Source organism: Austrofundulus limnaeus, unplaced genomic scaffold (genome assembly GCF_001266775.1).
Source record: "Austrofundulus limnaeus strain Quisiro unplaced genomic scaffold, Austrofundulus_limnaeus-1.0 Scaffold8, whole genome shotgun sequence".
Classification (NCBI taxonomy): Eukaryota; Metazoa; Chordata; class Actinopteri; order Cyprinodontiformes; family Rivulidae; genus Austrofundulus; species Austrofundulus limnaeus.
This window is the reverse complement of record NW_013952410.1, coordinates 4,633,679-4,647,050: the sequence shown is the minus strand read 5'-3', so window position 1 is coordinate 4,647,050 and position 13,372 is coordinate 4,633,679. Positions and strand designations below refer to the sequence as shown.

The window sequence follows — 13,372 nt, the reverse complement described above, 5'->3', positions numbered from 1 at the left end:
CCAACCATGAAATATCTGAAGATCTGCTTGTAACTGACTATTAATAGATTCAATATTGAAATCAGACAAAAAAAGAACAGTATCATCAGCATACAGGTTTTGTTATAGAAGTTTATTCCAAGTAGCTTCCAGCTGGGAAAGAAAGAAAACAATAATTAAAGTTTAAAATCAGGTCTGCACGATGTTATGGTAGTAATTTATTTTCTTGCTGTTCATTTTTTTATTCAAGTATTGTTAAACTGATTTTGTTACACTTGGATTATAAACAAGATGAATTTACCTAAACTGTAATGTTATACAATTATGTTTTTAACATTCTTAACACTAAAGAAGTATGTGTGACTCCCTTTTTTGTGTGTGTTGTTGATAACAGAGCCTTATACTGTAACAAATTGTCTTTTTCTTTGGTGTTAATAAAAGGGGAAATTATTTAAAACAAACAATTCATTATTAACAACGTTAGACGACTTTAGGAGTGGGGGTGGCTATGAGTTACTTTCTCAATTAATCAAGCCCTATGGAAAAAAATCATGATTCTGTTTTAATGGTAGGCCTACACACACACTCCTTCCAGCTGCAAGCAAAGCTCTTATTTTTTCCACCCAGTGTGCCTCCAAGTGCAGCGCCAACTTATTTACTCAAACTAATAACAGAAAGAAAGAATGGCTGTAAGCCTGTTCAAAAACTACATTTATTTAAACCATAACCACAATGACTGGGAGGGAACAGAGACACTCTCACCCCACCACATTTACATACCTTTTTACATAAAGTCTGTAATGACAAATACAGACTTAAACAAAAACTAAACTATAAAAAATGCTCTCTTCCAGCAAACCTGTGCACTTCTGTAAATAAATAAATGAATAATCCAAAAAACTAAAACGTCTCATTATATAATAAGAACAAGAAGAAAAGGGGAAACTGTTCCTTCCAGAGAAAGCTTATAAATTATTTGACAAGAAAACAACCAGGTTTACCCTAATGGGTTTTTAAGAGTCTAAATGTCACCTGTGTGATTATCTCGCCCATCGTCATTTGCTAGTTTGATGAATGTTGGTTGGAAAAATGTTACGTATCGCTCAACCTTAATTAGTAAGTGAGAGCAGAGAAGTTTAAGGGCATTTTCAATCAACTACACAGTTTGTTTCAGCTTAGGTAGAGAAAAGTGCTGGCACCGCTGGTATCTGCAGGGAATTCCTTAAAAAAACTGTGTTTTTTTCTCAGCCTTGGAGAAATACTCTATAAGAATATTTTAATGATTGTCTTAAAAAGATGACTTCTTGCAACAGATTTTATTGTTGATTAGTTCTTGATATTGAGAAATGTTTGGGTTCCCACAGCAATGAGTTCTAATGGAATGAGACTGAATTAGTTTGCCTTGTTTTGACATATTCATGATGATGCTAAAATAATAAGTTCTTAGACTTCATTTAAAACTCAGTTCAGAACACGTCACATGGTTTAGAAATAAGATTAGTATAAATATACAAACAATAACAATGTTCATTAGTTTATTTTTCAGATCATATAAGCGAGGGCAACTGTTCCTCGGTGACGTCCGAATCGACTATACACACAGAGGGAGCAGGTTCTCATCACGAGGGGAGGCCATCCCCAGCCAAACCCGATTCAGTTTCTGAAACACCTTTGGCTTTGGTCCAAAGCAGCCCTGCAAGTTACACTCAGGACTTCTCTTCAGAGTCACAGCCACCCAGCAGAGAAGTATGAAGAAATTTGTGTTTCCTTCCCCTTTTTCGAGTCTGAAAGTCACTGCTGCTAATTTAAAACATGTTTTTAGTTGCTTTATATCTAACCAGGAGGAGAAATTACATTTGCAGACAAGAATGTTCATATAGGGAGCTTCAAAAATTAGCAATTTTTGCCAAGTTTTGTGTTTGTTGTGAAACAATCTTTTTTTTAAGTGTTATTATTTACCTGTTCACATAAAAAAATGATTGTGTGTATTCCTCTGATTGCTCTATGATGCAGTTTCCTGTAGTAATAAATCTCTTTGTTTCCATCCTTCCACCCTGTGTCTGTTCTTTCAAGCCTTCTCTCCTCAAAGCCAGCCACAGCCCTGCTGCTTCTCCTGCAGAAGGCAGCAGTAAAAGCAAGATGCAACTCCATCCCGCCTCCTGGACACAAAGTGAGGTTATCACTCAACCTCTCGACTCCCCCACAGCCACCCAGTCTGGTGAGTTACTCTGGAGAAACGTGCACATTTTTGTTTTTGCGGAGTAAAAATTGTTGCATTTAGTTTTTCGACAGGGTATGAGAGGTAAGGAAAAGAGTGGACATAATGCAGCTGTATTGTTGGCACTGTGTGGCGGGGCATAATGGGTTCCTGCCAGTCTTACATTATGCAAGCCCTTTACTGATACACAACCTGCTTCGCTGTGGGATAGAAGAGACAAAAACTACAATATATATGTAGTTACACTACTGACATATTGTTGGCCTATTGTTGAATCTGTATATTTATTCATTTTCATGCCACAGTACAAACCGCTTAGCTTGTTAATACTCTTTGTTCATTGTGTTTATGAAGCTGAACTTTACACTCTCCCGGTAAAGAAAATGTATGATAATACCCACAAAAATGTTCAAGTTTGAGTGGGCTGCATGTTGGATTAATGTTTCTACACGTTGATCAGTCACAGCTTTCACATTCTAGCTGTGATTTATTTTCCGTTTTCCGCACAGAAAACATCTCAGACCAGAGTGACATCGAAGGTCGGATCAAGGCACTGAAGGAGGAGCTCCGGAAACGAAAGCTCATGGCCTACCAGCTGAAGAAAGAGCAGAAGAAGCGTCACAAAGAGAGGCTGAAAGCACAGGAGGCGAGCCTGTTGAAACAACTTGAGGTAAACTCCATGAGGGCTTTTTAGAGTATCAGAATTAGTTAAACGTACAAAAAAAACTTAGCTGTAGATTCTGCATTTGTTCTGTACCGTCTATAAAGAATCTCATAACTATACTTTACATTGTAACGTTTTGCCTACTGTTTTCTTTTTAGAACTATGACAGCTTCATTGAGAAAACAAAGGCAGAGCTGAATAAAGAGTTGGACTCGACACCTGATTCCAAACTGGTTTTGGAGCAGTCGTCTATTAAATCCCCTCCACACAGGTACAGGAAACAAATATAATCACAATACATATAATATAGTACCAGATAATATCTGATCTTTTTAAAATGACTGTTCTTTTTTAGGTCTGAAACCAACAAAGGTCCTGATTCTGAAAGGTCACTATCTGATGCATCATTTGAACACAGTGAGTGGATTTATCATAACTGTTATGTACAGTGCACTTTAGGGTTGGGCGGTATTGATCATTTTCATACTGTGGTATAATCTTTAAAAATACTGTAGTATTACAGGGGGGAGGGGTCTGTGGTGTGTTGAGTCAAACAGATCTTCTGAATGAGCCGAGGTGGTCCAAACACACATCAAGTAACATTATGGGGCGTCTTCTGAAAGAGCTCAGAATGTTTATGTCCCAGTTTCCGTAGCAGCTTTGTGGATATTTGGCGCTTCAGCTCACATGACTCCTAACCCCATCATTTTAAATATCCTCACCCTATTTTGTTACCCTGGTATATTAAAATACTGTCATACCGCCCAAGCTGAGTACACATACTGTACATTATTCATTTGGAAAGCACTCTCTCTAAAATGCCCTTAATAAAAATCATAATAATAATGCAACTTTTCTGTTACAGTAGATGCATTCCCTCAGGCTAAAAACACCAGATCTACTTCTAACGCTTCGCATGAAGACTTGTCCAATAAGGAAGCTTCGACTTCAAGAGTGCCTGTTCATAGCAGAGCAGAGAGTGAAACACTTGAACAGGAGATGCCTGCAGAGTCTCCTTTCCAACTTGCTGAAATAAAACACGTGACTGACCAAAGATCTGATATCGAGGAAGAGTTGGAAGTTGAAGAACGCTTCAAGTCTGAGGATGAACATTCTCACCATCTTCTTAAACTTGAAAAGGAAAACCGTCTCGACTCCCAGGAGACGATGACGAAACATGTTTCCTCAATCCTGGATGAAGAACATCAGCGTTCTGCATCTGTCAGGCCTGAACACGACACACAGATGAAGCATAACCTAATATCTAATGTGGAGGAAGCTGTAATATCAAAAGGCTCTGGTGAGCCTCATTCAGCTGCTGCTGAGTTGGAAACTTCACCGCACGGGAGTTGCACGTTTTCTGCCAACGACTACTCTCACTCCCCTGACTCAGCTCTCTCTTCAAAGAAGAAGCCAAGCATAAAGGACAGTGGAACTTCTCCTGTAGCAGACAGTTATTACGATGACTTTGAGTCAACACGTTCTTCACCAAGAGAAGATAATGCGTTCAAGCCTGAGTCTCAGGTCTCCTCTTCACATACTGAGATCAAACACTCGAGTAAGGACTCCTCAAGCAGAGAGCCCACATTGGACATTCAAGAGGAGGTGGAGATGAGTAGGCAGTCTGGTGTGAGTGAAGAAAGCCACCAGTCTGAAAGACTACTCCATCTCAATCAGCAGAGGGAAGATGTTCAACATGATAATAAGGGTACTCACTCTCCTCCACAAACTCCTCCTCCTTCTTTAAAAGACGAAATGCCAAGTTTTGGCCTTGGAGACCGGGTTCTTGTTGGAGGTGTGCAGCCTGGTACTCTCCGATTCAAAGGTCCAACCAGTTTCGCCAACGGCTTCTGGGCCGGAGTGGAGTTAGACAAGTCTGAGGGGAGCAACAACGGCACCTACGATGGGGTGGTGTACTTTAATTGTGAGGAGTGCCATGGTATCTTTGCTCCTCCAGACAAAATCACACATCTCCCAGACAAGTACGACCTGGATGCTGATACCACAGAGGACGAGGACTCGTTCTATGATGATTTGTTTGATAAAGGTGGGAGTAAACCGAAAAAAATTCAAGATAATTCCCAAAATCAAGGAGACCTGGAAAGTAAAAATGAAGATACGTTTCTAAAGGAGAAGGAGTCTGGAGATGCGGAGGTGATGGGTGAGACGAATCAGGCTCCACTTGAAGAGAAACCCCCCCTAAACTCACAGCATCACAAAGAATCCACACTTCTGGTTTCTAATGGCAAAACAGAGGATATAATTTTAGATTTAGAAGATGCATCGCACACCTCCCTCATCTTAGACGTGGATAAAAGTGGGCTGGTGAACAAGGAGACAACAGCCATCATCGAGAGGAATGATGCAGATTCTAAGGAGCACTTGAGTCCTCATGGTCTGGCCACAGACATTAAGGATGAGAGTGAACCAAAGGACCGAGATTTGCTGGACACATTCACAGACACGCTTATCAAAAACTTTGTGAGAGACGCTGTCGAGCAGCTTGCTGAAATAAAAAAGTCTAAAGAGGAGAAGATTAAAACAGCCAACCAGCTGAACGGAGACTTGTTTGGTGAAAATAATGAGGAGGACATCTGGATCTCTTCAATACAACAAAAAGATGGTCTTCCCTTCTTTCTTCCTTCTGAAAAAGAGGAGCTGTCCTCTCCAGAGCTTTGTAACAGACCAGTGAGTGGGCTTTAATTCTTCAATAGCTTATTTTTTTTCTCCAATTATTTGGTGTTTAAGCTGTAATGTAGTGTCCAGTAATGATGGGCTTTTGTTTGTCACTCCTGACAAACACAACTTGTTTGTTTAACCGGGAGTTTGTTGGGATGTGTACATTCAAAGTCCAGCCTTATGTTGACAGACTATTGAATTTGTTGGTCTTTGCTGAAAACATTTCTATCTTAAACATAAATAAGAAAAATAATGTTTTTTGACTTCAGTGTAATGGGACTATATATGTGAAAATGAAATAAAACAGGTGTGTTGGCATGATGCAACTATTTTTAATAAGTACATGTTTAAAATCTTACGAAGATATGAATGTCATGTTTTCCTTGTTTGTCTGAAATAGGAGAGTCCCATGTTGGGAGCCAGTGGTCAAGAAGAGCTCGTAAAGCGTCTGGCGGAGCTCGAACTGAGCCGCGAGCTGGTAGACGAGTTCGGTGACGACCAGGACTGGTTCGATGAGGACTTCGGCCTCAGCTCGCGTAGAAAACAGCAGAGAATCAAACAGAACGAAGAAGAGGCAAAGCTGGGTGGGGAACTCGGGAGGTCTGGCTCGTCATCAGGACCACTTATGGGGGAGATCATTTCATCACTGGGTGGGGAATCGCAGGTGAAAATTCCACCTAGGCCGGAGCTACCGCTCCCTTTGCCTCCCAAGCTGCCTGAGCAGCCTGCCATGGTCGTGCCACACTCGGCCAGAGAGGTGGAGAAAATGGTCCACGCTGCCACACTAGAGATCTGGGAGAGCTGTGAGCTGGGGAGGGAGGGAGCTCTGGCTCTTGAACAACCGCCAAAGCCTACACCTTCTGTAGAGTACCTCGGTAAAGAGTCCAGCAGCCAAGACCAGGAGTCTATCTCCATCCGCAGTTACAGAAAGGTAAAAACAAAACCTTAAAAAACAGCTATACAAACAGAAAATCATGAAAAATCATTTCCAGTTTCAAATTAATTGAATTTCTATTATACATTCAAGCCTCTTTTTTTTTCCTTTCTCTTTGCAGGCTGTTTATGATTTAACATGGGAGATACTTCAAGAGATCTATACTCAAGACCCCGACACTGATCAACCTCAGTGGGTCAAACCACGTCAAGTCAAATCCTCTTCCATTCACAAAGTCAAGACAGCTGGTGATATCAACAAAATACAGGTAAAGCTCACAGCAGAAAACGTTTTTTACTCACGCACCTTACTTCATTCTTTTCTGCTTTTTCCAGATTTTTACCTCCAGAACTCAAACATACCAGAGTTTATGGCTCGATAAATCATAATTTACTAGATTAACTGACATTGTTTTAAGAAATTCTTCAGGATTTAGCATTTCGACTTTACATTAACTTGCAATCACTGAGAATGGACACATAATAATCTTGCTGCCTTCTAAGAATCCTTTTTTGTTCTTTTAAACATAGATTCAGTTTTCATTTAATGAATGAACAACTAGTAGAAAATGTTTCTGAGCTGCGGTGAATGTTTTTACACTAATTTAACTGCGTTTTATTGAAGTTTAATTTATATATTTTTACTTTGTCAAACAGGAGTTTGTCACAGCAGAAATACTGAAACTGTACAACCTGACACAAGATCAGAACCAGAAGAGCGACTGGCAGAAGATGCTCAAGTTTGGCAGAAAGAAGCGCGACAGAGTTGATCACATTCTGGTAAATATCCAAAAAAAATGTTTGGGAGTTTTTTGTGTTTTATTTAAATGACAGTTCTGTGTCAAATGTCACATTTTTGTTTTTTGTATTACAACATGTTATGTAGGTGATTGTAACTGTTTTCATTATTACATCATCAGGTTTCCATTAAGAATTTCTTGTTTTGCACAAAAGAGAGAGAAGAGAATAAAGAAAATTGTTTTCCAAAGCAGGGACTGGAAAAAAACAAAACCTCACAGATGCATATTTTATATTTGTGCTAAAAAATACAAACATATATATATATATATATATATATATATATACTCTACGTGCTTTGCAAACTGATGTAAGCATGACAATCAAATGAGAAGTTTTAGCTGGAAAATCATATCATTCTACTCAAGCAGCATGAAAAAGACATGAGGATTATGAAGTTGCTCTGCATGGAAACAAAAAAGTGATTTTTATTTTTTTAGCTTTAAAAAATGTTGGATTTCGGTCTTTTGTTATAGTGATATGGTCTTTCTGTTTTTGTTCATCAGGTACAGGAACTCCACGAGGAGGAGGCCCAGTGGGTAAACTATGATGAAGATGAGCTGTTCGTCAAGTTGCAGCTGGCAGACAGCATCTTCGATGCTCTGCTGAAGGACACTGCAGATGCCTTCACGCTCATTTCTGCAAAGAGAGCCAAAAGAGGCCTGCTCTCCTGACAGCGTGGATTTTCAAGTACAACATTTCTCAATCCCAGTTTTTCCTCATCGCTGTGAAATCCAAACAACCACACGCACCTCTTCCCTCCACCAGCTCATTTCCCAACAGCAACCCTCCGAGGCCTTCACTCTGTGTTTCGTCTCTTCCTAACATCCTGTAACACTGTCTGTAGCATTCATCGGCTGATTTAGCATCAGTGACTCTTAGTTTTTCATTTGTTTTGACAAACACAACACCTCTTAAGCAATCCAGCCTTCCTACACCTGAACAGCATCTAGTCGCAGTGCTGACCTCTTGAACTGGTCTCTTTAGAACCACCAGCTGGAGACGGTTAGACGTGTTGATGGGATGGATTGTGCCATCATTTGTAAGCACGCGAAAGTCTGAGTGCTGCTAAGCTGATCGTTCCACTGTGGACTTGATATATCGCATTCATGTGGAACATCAGCGGATTCCTAAAGTCTGTGTTGAAGCTTTTTTGGAAACCTAGGTTTGAAAATTGAAAGAAAAGAGTGCAATCTGTTATTTATTTGATGTTAACATATTTGGCTTTCATCCCCATATTCAAGGAAGAAATGAGAATCCTGACTTTTTATAGCCACCAACCCATCCTGCTGTATGGAGTTTGCAGATTTGCCAGTTTGGATTTCTGTCTAGACTTTAGCAAATACAGCACATGCCCCGTTGCACTGAGGTCAGACAATTTACTACTAAAGATTTTATATTTGTTTTCAGCAAGATGCTAATTGGCATTAGATTCTTGCTTTGTTTTGGAGTTAATCTAAATAATGTAAAGTTCAATATGGACATGAAAAACCTATTCGTTAATCATCAGATATGGTGAGATTGCACTGAATCATAAATGAGTTCAAATTAGTAAAACATTTTTGCATCTTAAATTATTTATTGTGTGGAAAATGTTCGATCAGAGGAGAAAGGAAATGATCTCGTCAACGTATGAAAAGGTAGCTTTTAAACTTTGTATATAGAGGGAAAAAATCTAAAGTTATGGTTAAAGCACAAAGTGAAATGTGAATATGATTAAAGCAATACATTATGAATGAAATCGGAGAAAGAACAGGGAGAAAATATTTCGGTCTTTAGCGCTTTAAATGTTAAGAATTAACTGAAAATATCTGATTTTTTTTTCCCTGGCCGCAGCTGTCTAGTTGTTTAAAACAATCACTGTGTCCCACTTGTGTACTGTATGTAACACTGTACACAGTTTTGGGCTGAAAACAGTCTCGGCCTTTAATTCCTCCGCAAAGTCTCAGAAAATAGATTTTAGTGAAAAGGAAACTATTTTAGTTTCATCTACATTGTTGAAAGAGTTCCCAGTCTCGTTATTTTTTTAAGTGTCAGCGTAGCTCAGAACAGTGACAGTGTGCGAGTGGGACACAGAGAACCGGCAGTCGGCTTTACTTGATATTTTATAAAGAAATAATGTAATCGAACTGAAATGCTGGATTTGAGTCTTCCTTGACCTACAGTTCATTTACCTCCTCAGACCACAGAGAACGTGTTTCTGATTTCTTTATTACTGCAGAGCAGCAGTTCATGCCCTGAAACAACAGCAACACGACCCACGCGCTGCTGAAAGTTGCAGCGAGCGTTACGCTGCACCTCGTTTGTATACTCGGACTTTAAAGGTAGTCTTTCTCCATGTTCCATTTAAGTGCCTCTTTTACTTATTTTTGATTCATAAGTTTTATTGAGCTCAACATCTTTTGGACCTATTTTCCTTGAATGTTTCAACTTTTCACCTGCTGTATATACTCGTGAAATGGCTGCTCTCCCTTTTTTTAACCAGTTTTTCAGCCCTCATGTGTCTGCCTTATCCCCTTTGTAATAAGTGAAAGTTATCTAAATTGTCTCGTTTTTGACTCAAGTCTAGATAAATGTTACCTCCTGTTTGTCGAGTCACCTGTGCGTTTGCCCACGTCCGCACAGCTGAGTCATTTTTATTAACGTAATATGAGGAACTAGTTTGTGGACAGAGCACACACACACACACACACACACACACACACACACACACACACAAGTGACTCTGGGTTGCAGCTTGCACAAAGCGAGCCACTGAGCGGACGTGGCTGAACACGGAGAATTAAATCCAAGGGCTTATTTATGCTCACTGTCAGTGCTGCTTTGACCCAACAAAACTTTGTGCACCACACAAACTCACTAAACCTCCATGACTGTTTAGAGCTGAAGTGACCTTAAACTGACTCTCTTTTTCTCAGCCAATCTGTTTTTAGGGTGTAGTTTAAACACCTTTTTTAAAAAGACAGTTCCAATATCTCTATGCTGTACGACTCAACGCCTGGTTTAAAGGCACGTGAAACTTCGATGGTGACATGATGAGAATGATTTTCTGCAAAGCTTTATTGAAAATCCAAGAATTGTCCCTTTAAATTGATTGTAAGGGTGATGAAATTAAGTTCCCTCTCTGTAACTATGCAGTACCTGCTCACTTGTTATTTTTTAACGAGCGGACCAAACGGCTTCGGGCCTCGTTTGTAATTATTTTTTTCTTTTTTTGTAAATAAAATTATTGTCCTCATAGCTTGGAGCTGTTCAGTGTCAGATGGATCAGCTTTCTTCAGAGAAACTGGGCAGCTTCAATTAAAAAAATTAAAAAAGGTTTGCTTAGAATAAAATAATTTAAAAATGTAGACATAAATTATTTATCACAGACTTAATTTCCCTCCCTTTTGAAATATTTGAATATTTAATAATAATGTTCTGAGTGCGTTAAGCACACTTAAAGATTTGTTTAATTCTTTAATGGGTGTAAATATTCTGTTGATCCGATTCGACCCACTCTGTCTGTAACCCAAACAATCTTTGTAAAAATAAAACATTGTTTACCTTGCAAATATGTACATAGTATATATTTGTTAACTAAATAAAATTTGAAAGTGTAAATAAAGTTTTTGTTGTTTGTACAGGAAGTTGTGCTCTTGTGTCGTGGTTTTAATGGCAGGTGTGATGTGTGCACAAGTCGTTACCACGCGCTGCCTCGGTGACGACGGTCAAACCAGGGTGTTTCCCCAAAATGTTTGGTCGCATCAGAACTAAACTCAGATGTTGTGACGTGATGCTGGTTTCTGCAAAGTCTTTCATCTTAAACGTCCACACCGACATGACACAAAACATTCTTTGCGTATTGTTTGAGGAGTATTATATAACTGTGGACAGGGTAAAGGTTTTTTTTTCCTGGACCCACATGACTTCATCAAACACTTTAGCATGCAAGATCAGTGGTTAGTACTGATGCCTCAGCAAAAAAGGTCCTGGATTCGATCCCCGATTCAGATTATTTTTCTTGTGCTTGTGTGGGTTTTCTCTGGGTACTCCGGTTTCTTCCCACAGACTAAAAACATGTAAATAGGTTGCCTTCAAGTACATGCCTCCCTTGCAAAATAGATCTGTAATCTCAATGGGATTTACATACAGGTTAATAAAACTGTAGCATGACGGTTTTCTCTTGCAGAGCAGCTTGAGGCTCAAATGTGTGGATCCAGCAGTCAGTTCTAATTGTGATCTTTTTCTGTCGAGATTTCCTTCAGTTATCTTTAGTGTTTGTAATACTTAGCAAATACATTTCACGAGCCACTGTGTGGATTTATAAAACTGATAAACTTTTAAGAGCCAACCAATGAGTTATACTGACTAGAGGTGTCAGAAGATTGACTGTGGTACAAGCGCGACGCCATATTGGAAGGGACAGGCTTTTAGAAACATCATTCTTTGATGTGTGTACGGCAACATGTTTTTACCTGTATTGACAAGCATTTCTATCAAATTAAAATAATGGTTGTAGCAAATTGAGTTTCATTGAGGTGCTGGCCTAAAGTTAACATCGTGGTTACTACATTCAGCTTTACCTGCCAACAGTACTGTCTTAATATGAGCAATATGGCTGCTCTCTCTCCAACCAAATGTTTGACCATGGAAAGTCTTATGATAGTGCCTCTATTCAACGAGTGTGTCCCAACTCAGGGCCTGCGTGAAAACGCTGTGAAAGGAGGCAGTCTAGTTTTCAGATAACATATAGTCCATGGGCACCGCCCCCCGACCCCCACCCCTCAAACTTCTGGTATTTAATTAATTAAATTAGGGGTACAGAAAACTTATATAATAACTTTGCTATAAACCATCCAAATTTTTGCAAACAAGGTATCAGTAGATTTGTATTGATTGGGTCTTCGATGTACATGACATTTCATTAAGCAAATATGCGCTCGATGATGTCATCAGGGTGTAAAAAGTTCATAACCCCAACAGAAGATGAAAATTTTCATGTTTTTAGTCTGTAGATTAGGGTGGGTCACAGTGTGTACACCCCACTACTGAACTTCTCTGGTGTAGGGTCCCCTCTTTCAAAAAAAAAAAAAAAAAAAGCATGTTACCAGAAAAAAAGTTGGGTCTCACTGCCCCCCCAGGGACCACTTTGGGACCACACCCTTTTTCCATTGTGACCATCAAAATTAGGGGTTCAGGGAACTTAACTGCCAATAACTTCACTATAAACCAACCAAATTTTTAAAACAAGGAATCAGTAGATTCGTACTGGCTAGCTCTTCAATTTAAATGACTTTTTATTAAACAAATGTGCAAACAACGATGTCATTGGGGGGTCAAAATGTCCCAACCACAACAGAAGATGAAAATTTTCATCTTTTTAGTCTGTAGGTTAGGGTGGGTCACCATGCACACCCCACTACTGAACCTCTCTGGTATTTTCATGTACCCTAGGGTCCACTCTTTCAAAAGAAGCATGTTAACAGAAAAAAAAGTTGGGTCTCACTGCCCCCCCAGGGACCACTTTGGGACCACACCCCTTTTCTATTGTGACCATCAAAATTAGGGGGACAGGAAGCTTAACTGCCATTAACTTCACTATAAAGCAACCAAATTTTACAAACAATGTATCAGCAGATTCATACTGATTAGCTCTTTGAATTGCATGACATTTCATTGAACAAATATGCAAACAATGATGTCATCGGAGGGTCAAAAGGTCACAACCCCAACAAAAGATGAAAATGTAGTGTAAACCACGCCCACTCTGTTTGTTTGTTTACACTGAGTGCTGTCCATATTTCTCTATAACAGTGTTGATGTCGGGACCCAAAGTGGGGTCCTGAAACATCAAGATGGGGTTCTGAAAAGATTTTCTGAATTAATTACATTTTTGTCTTAGTTGTTACAAAGGAGTGAGGTTAGTGTATTTAAAATGGATAAATGTAGAATAAAAATATTGTTACTATGTCCATGTTTAGTTGACCTGATACAAATTATCATCCAGAAACAGTTGGGGGCACAGGTCTCTGCTACTGTTATTTTGTGGGTCAAAAGCTGCACTTTGGTTCCCAAAGTTGGGCTTGTGACCCAATTATGGGTCATGAAGCACCTTGGAT

At 39.4% G+C, this 13,372-nt stretch overlaps 1 protein-coding gene across 4 annotated transcripts in view; it reads left to right on the top strand.

Moving 5' to 3' along the window:
* The window catches only part of cep350 (centrosomal protein 350), a 44,807-nt gene extending 33,913 nt beyond the window's left edge, over positions 1-10,894 (top strand). For 2 of the 4 annotated variants that reach the window (XM_014000805.1, XM_014000794.1), the window contains exons 28-37: positions 1,514-1,725; positions 2,053-2,197; positions 2,707-2,867; positions 3,020-3,132; positions 3,217-3,278; positions 3,727-5,549; positions 5,941-6,471; positions 6,596-6,742; positions 7,131-7,253; positions 7,778-10,894. In XM_014000805.1, coding sequence (XP_013856259.1) covers positions 1,514-1,725; positions 2,053-2,197; positions 2,707-2,867; positions 3,020-3,132; positions 3,217-3,278; positions 3,727-5,549; positions 5,941-6,471; positions 6,596-6,742; positions 7,131-7,253; positions 7,778-7,945 — 3,485 coding nt within the window. In that variant the 3' untranslated portion in view covers positions 7,946-10,894. The remainder of the gene's footprint in view (positions 1-1,513; positions 1,726-2,052; positions 2,198-2,706; positions 2,868-3,019; positions 3,133-3,216; positions 3,279-3,726; positions 5,550-5,940; positions 6,472-6,595; positions 6,743-7,130; positions 7,254-7,777) is intronic. The other 2 variants (XM_014000809.1, XM_014000798.1) reach the window with 2 other exon arrangements.
* The last annotated feature ends 2,478 nt before the right edge of the window (positions 10,895-13,372 follow it).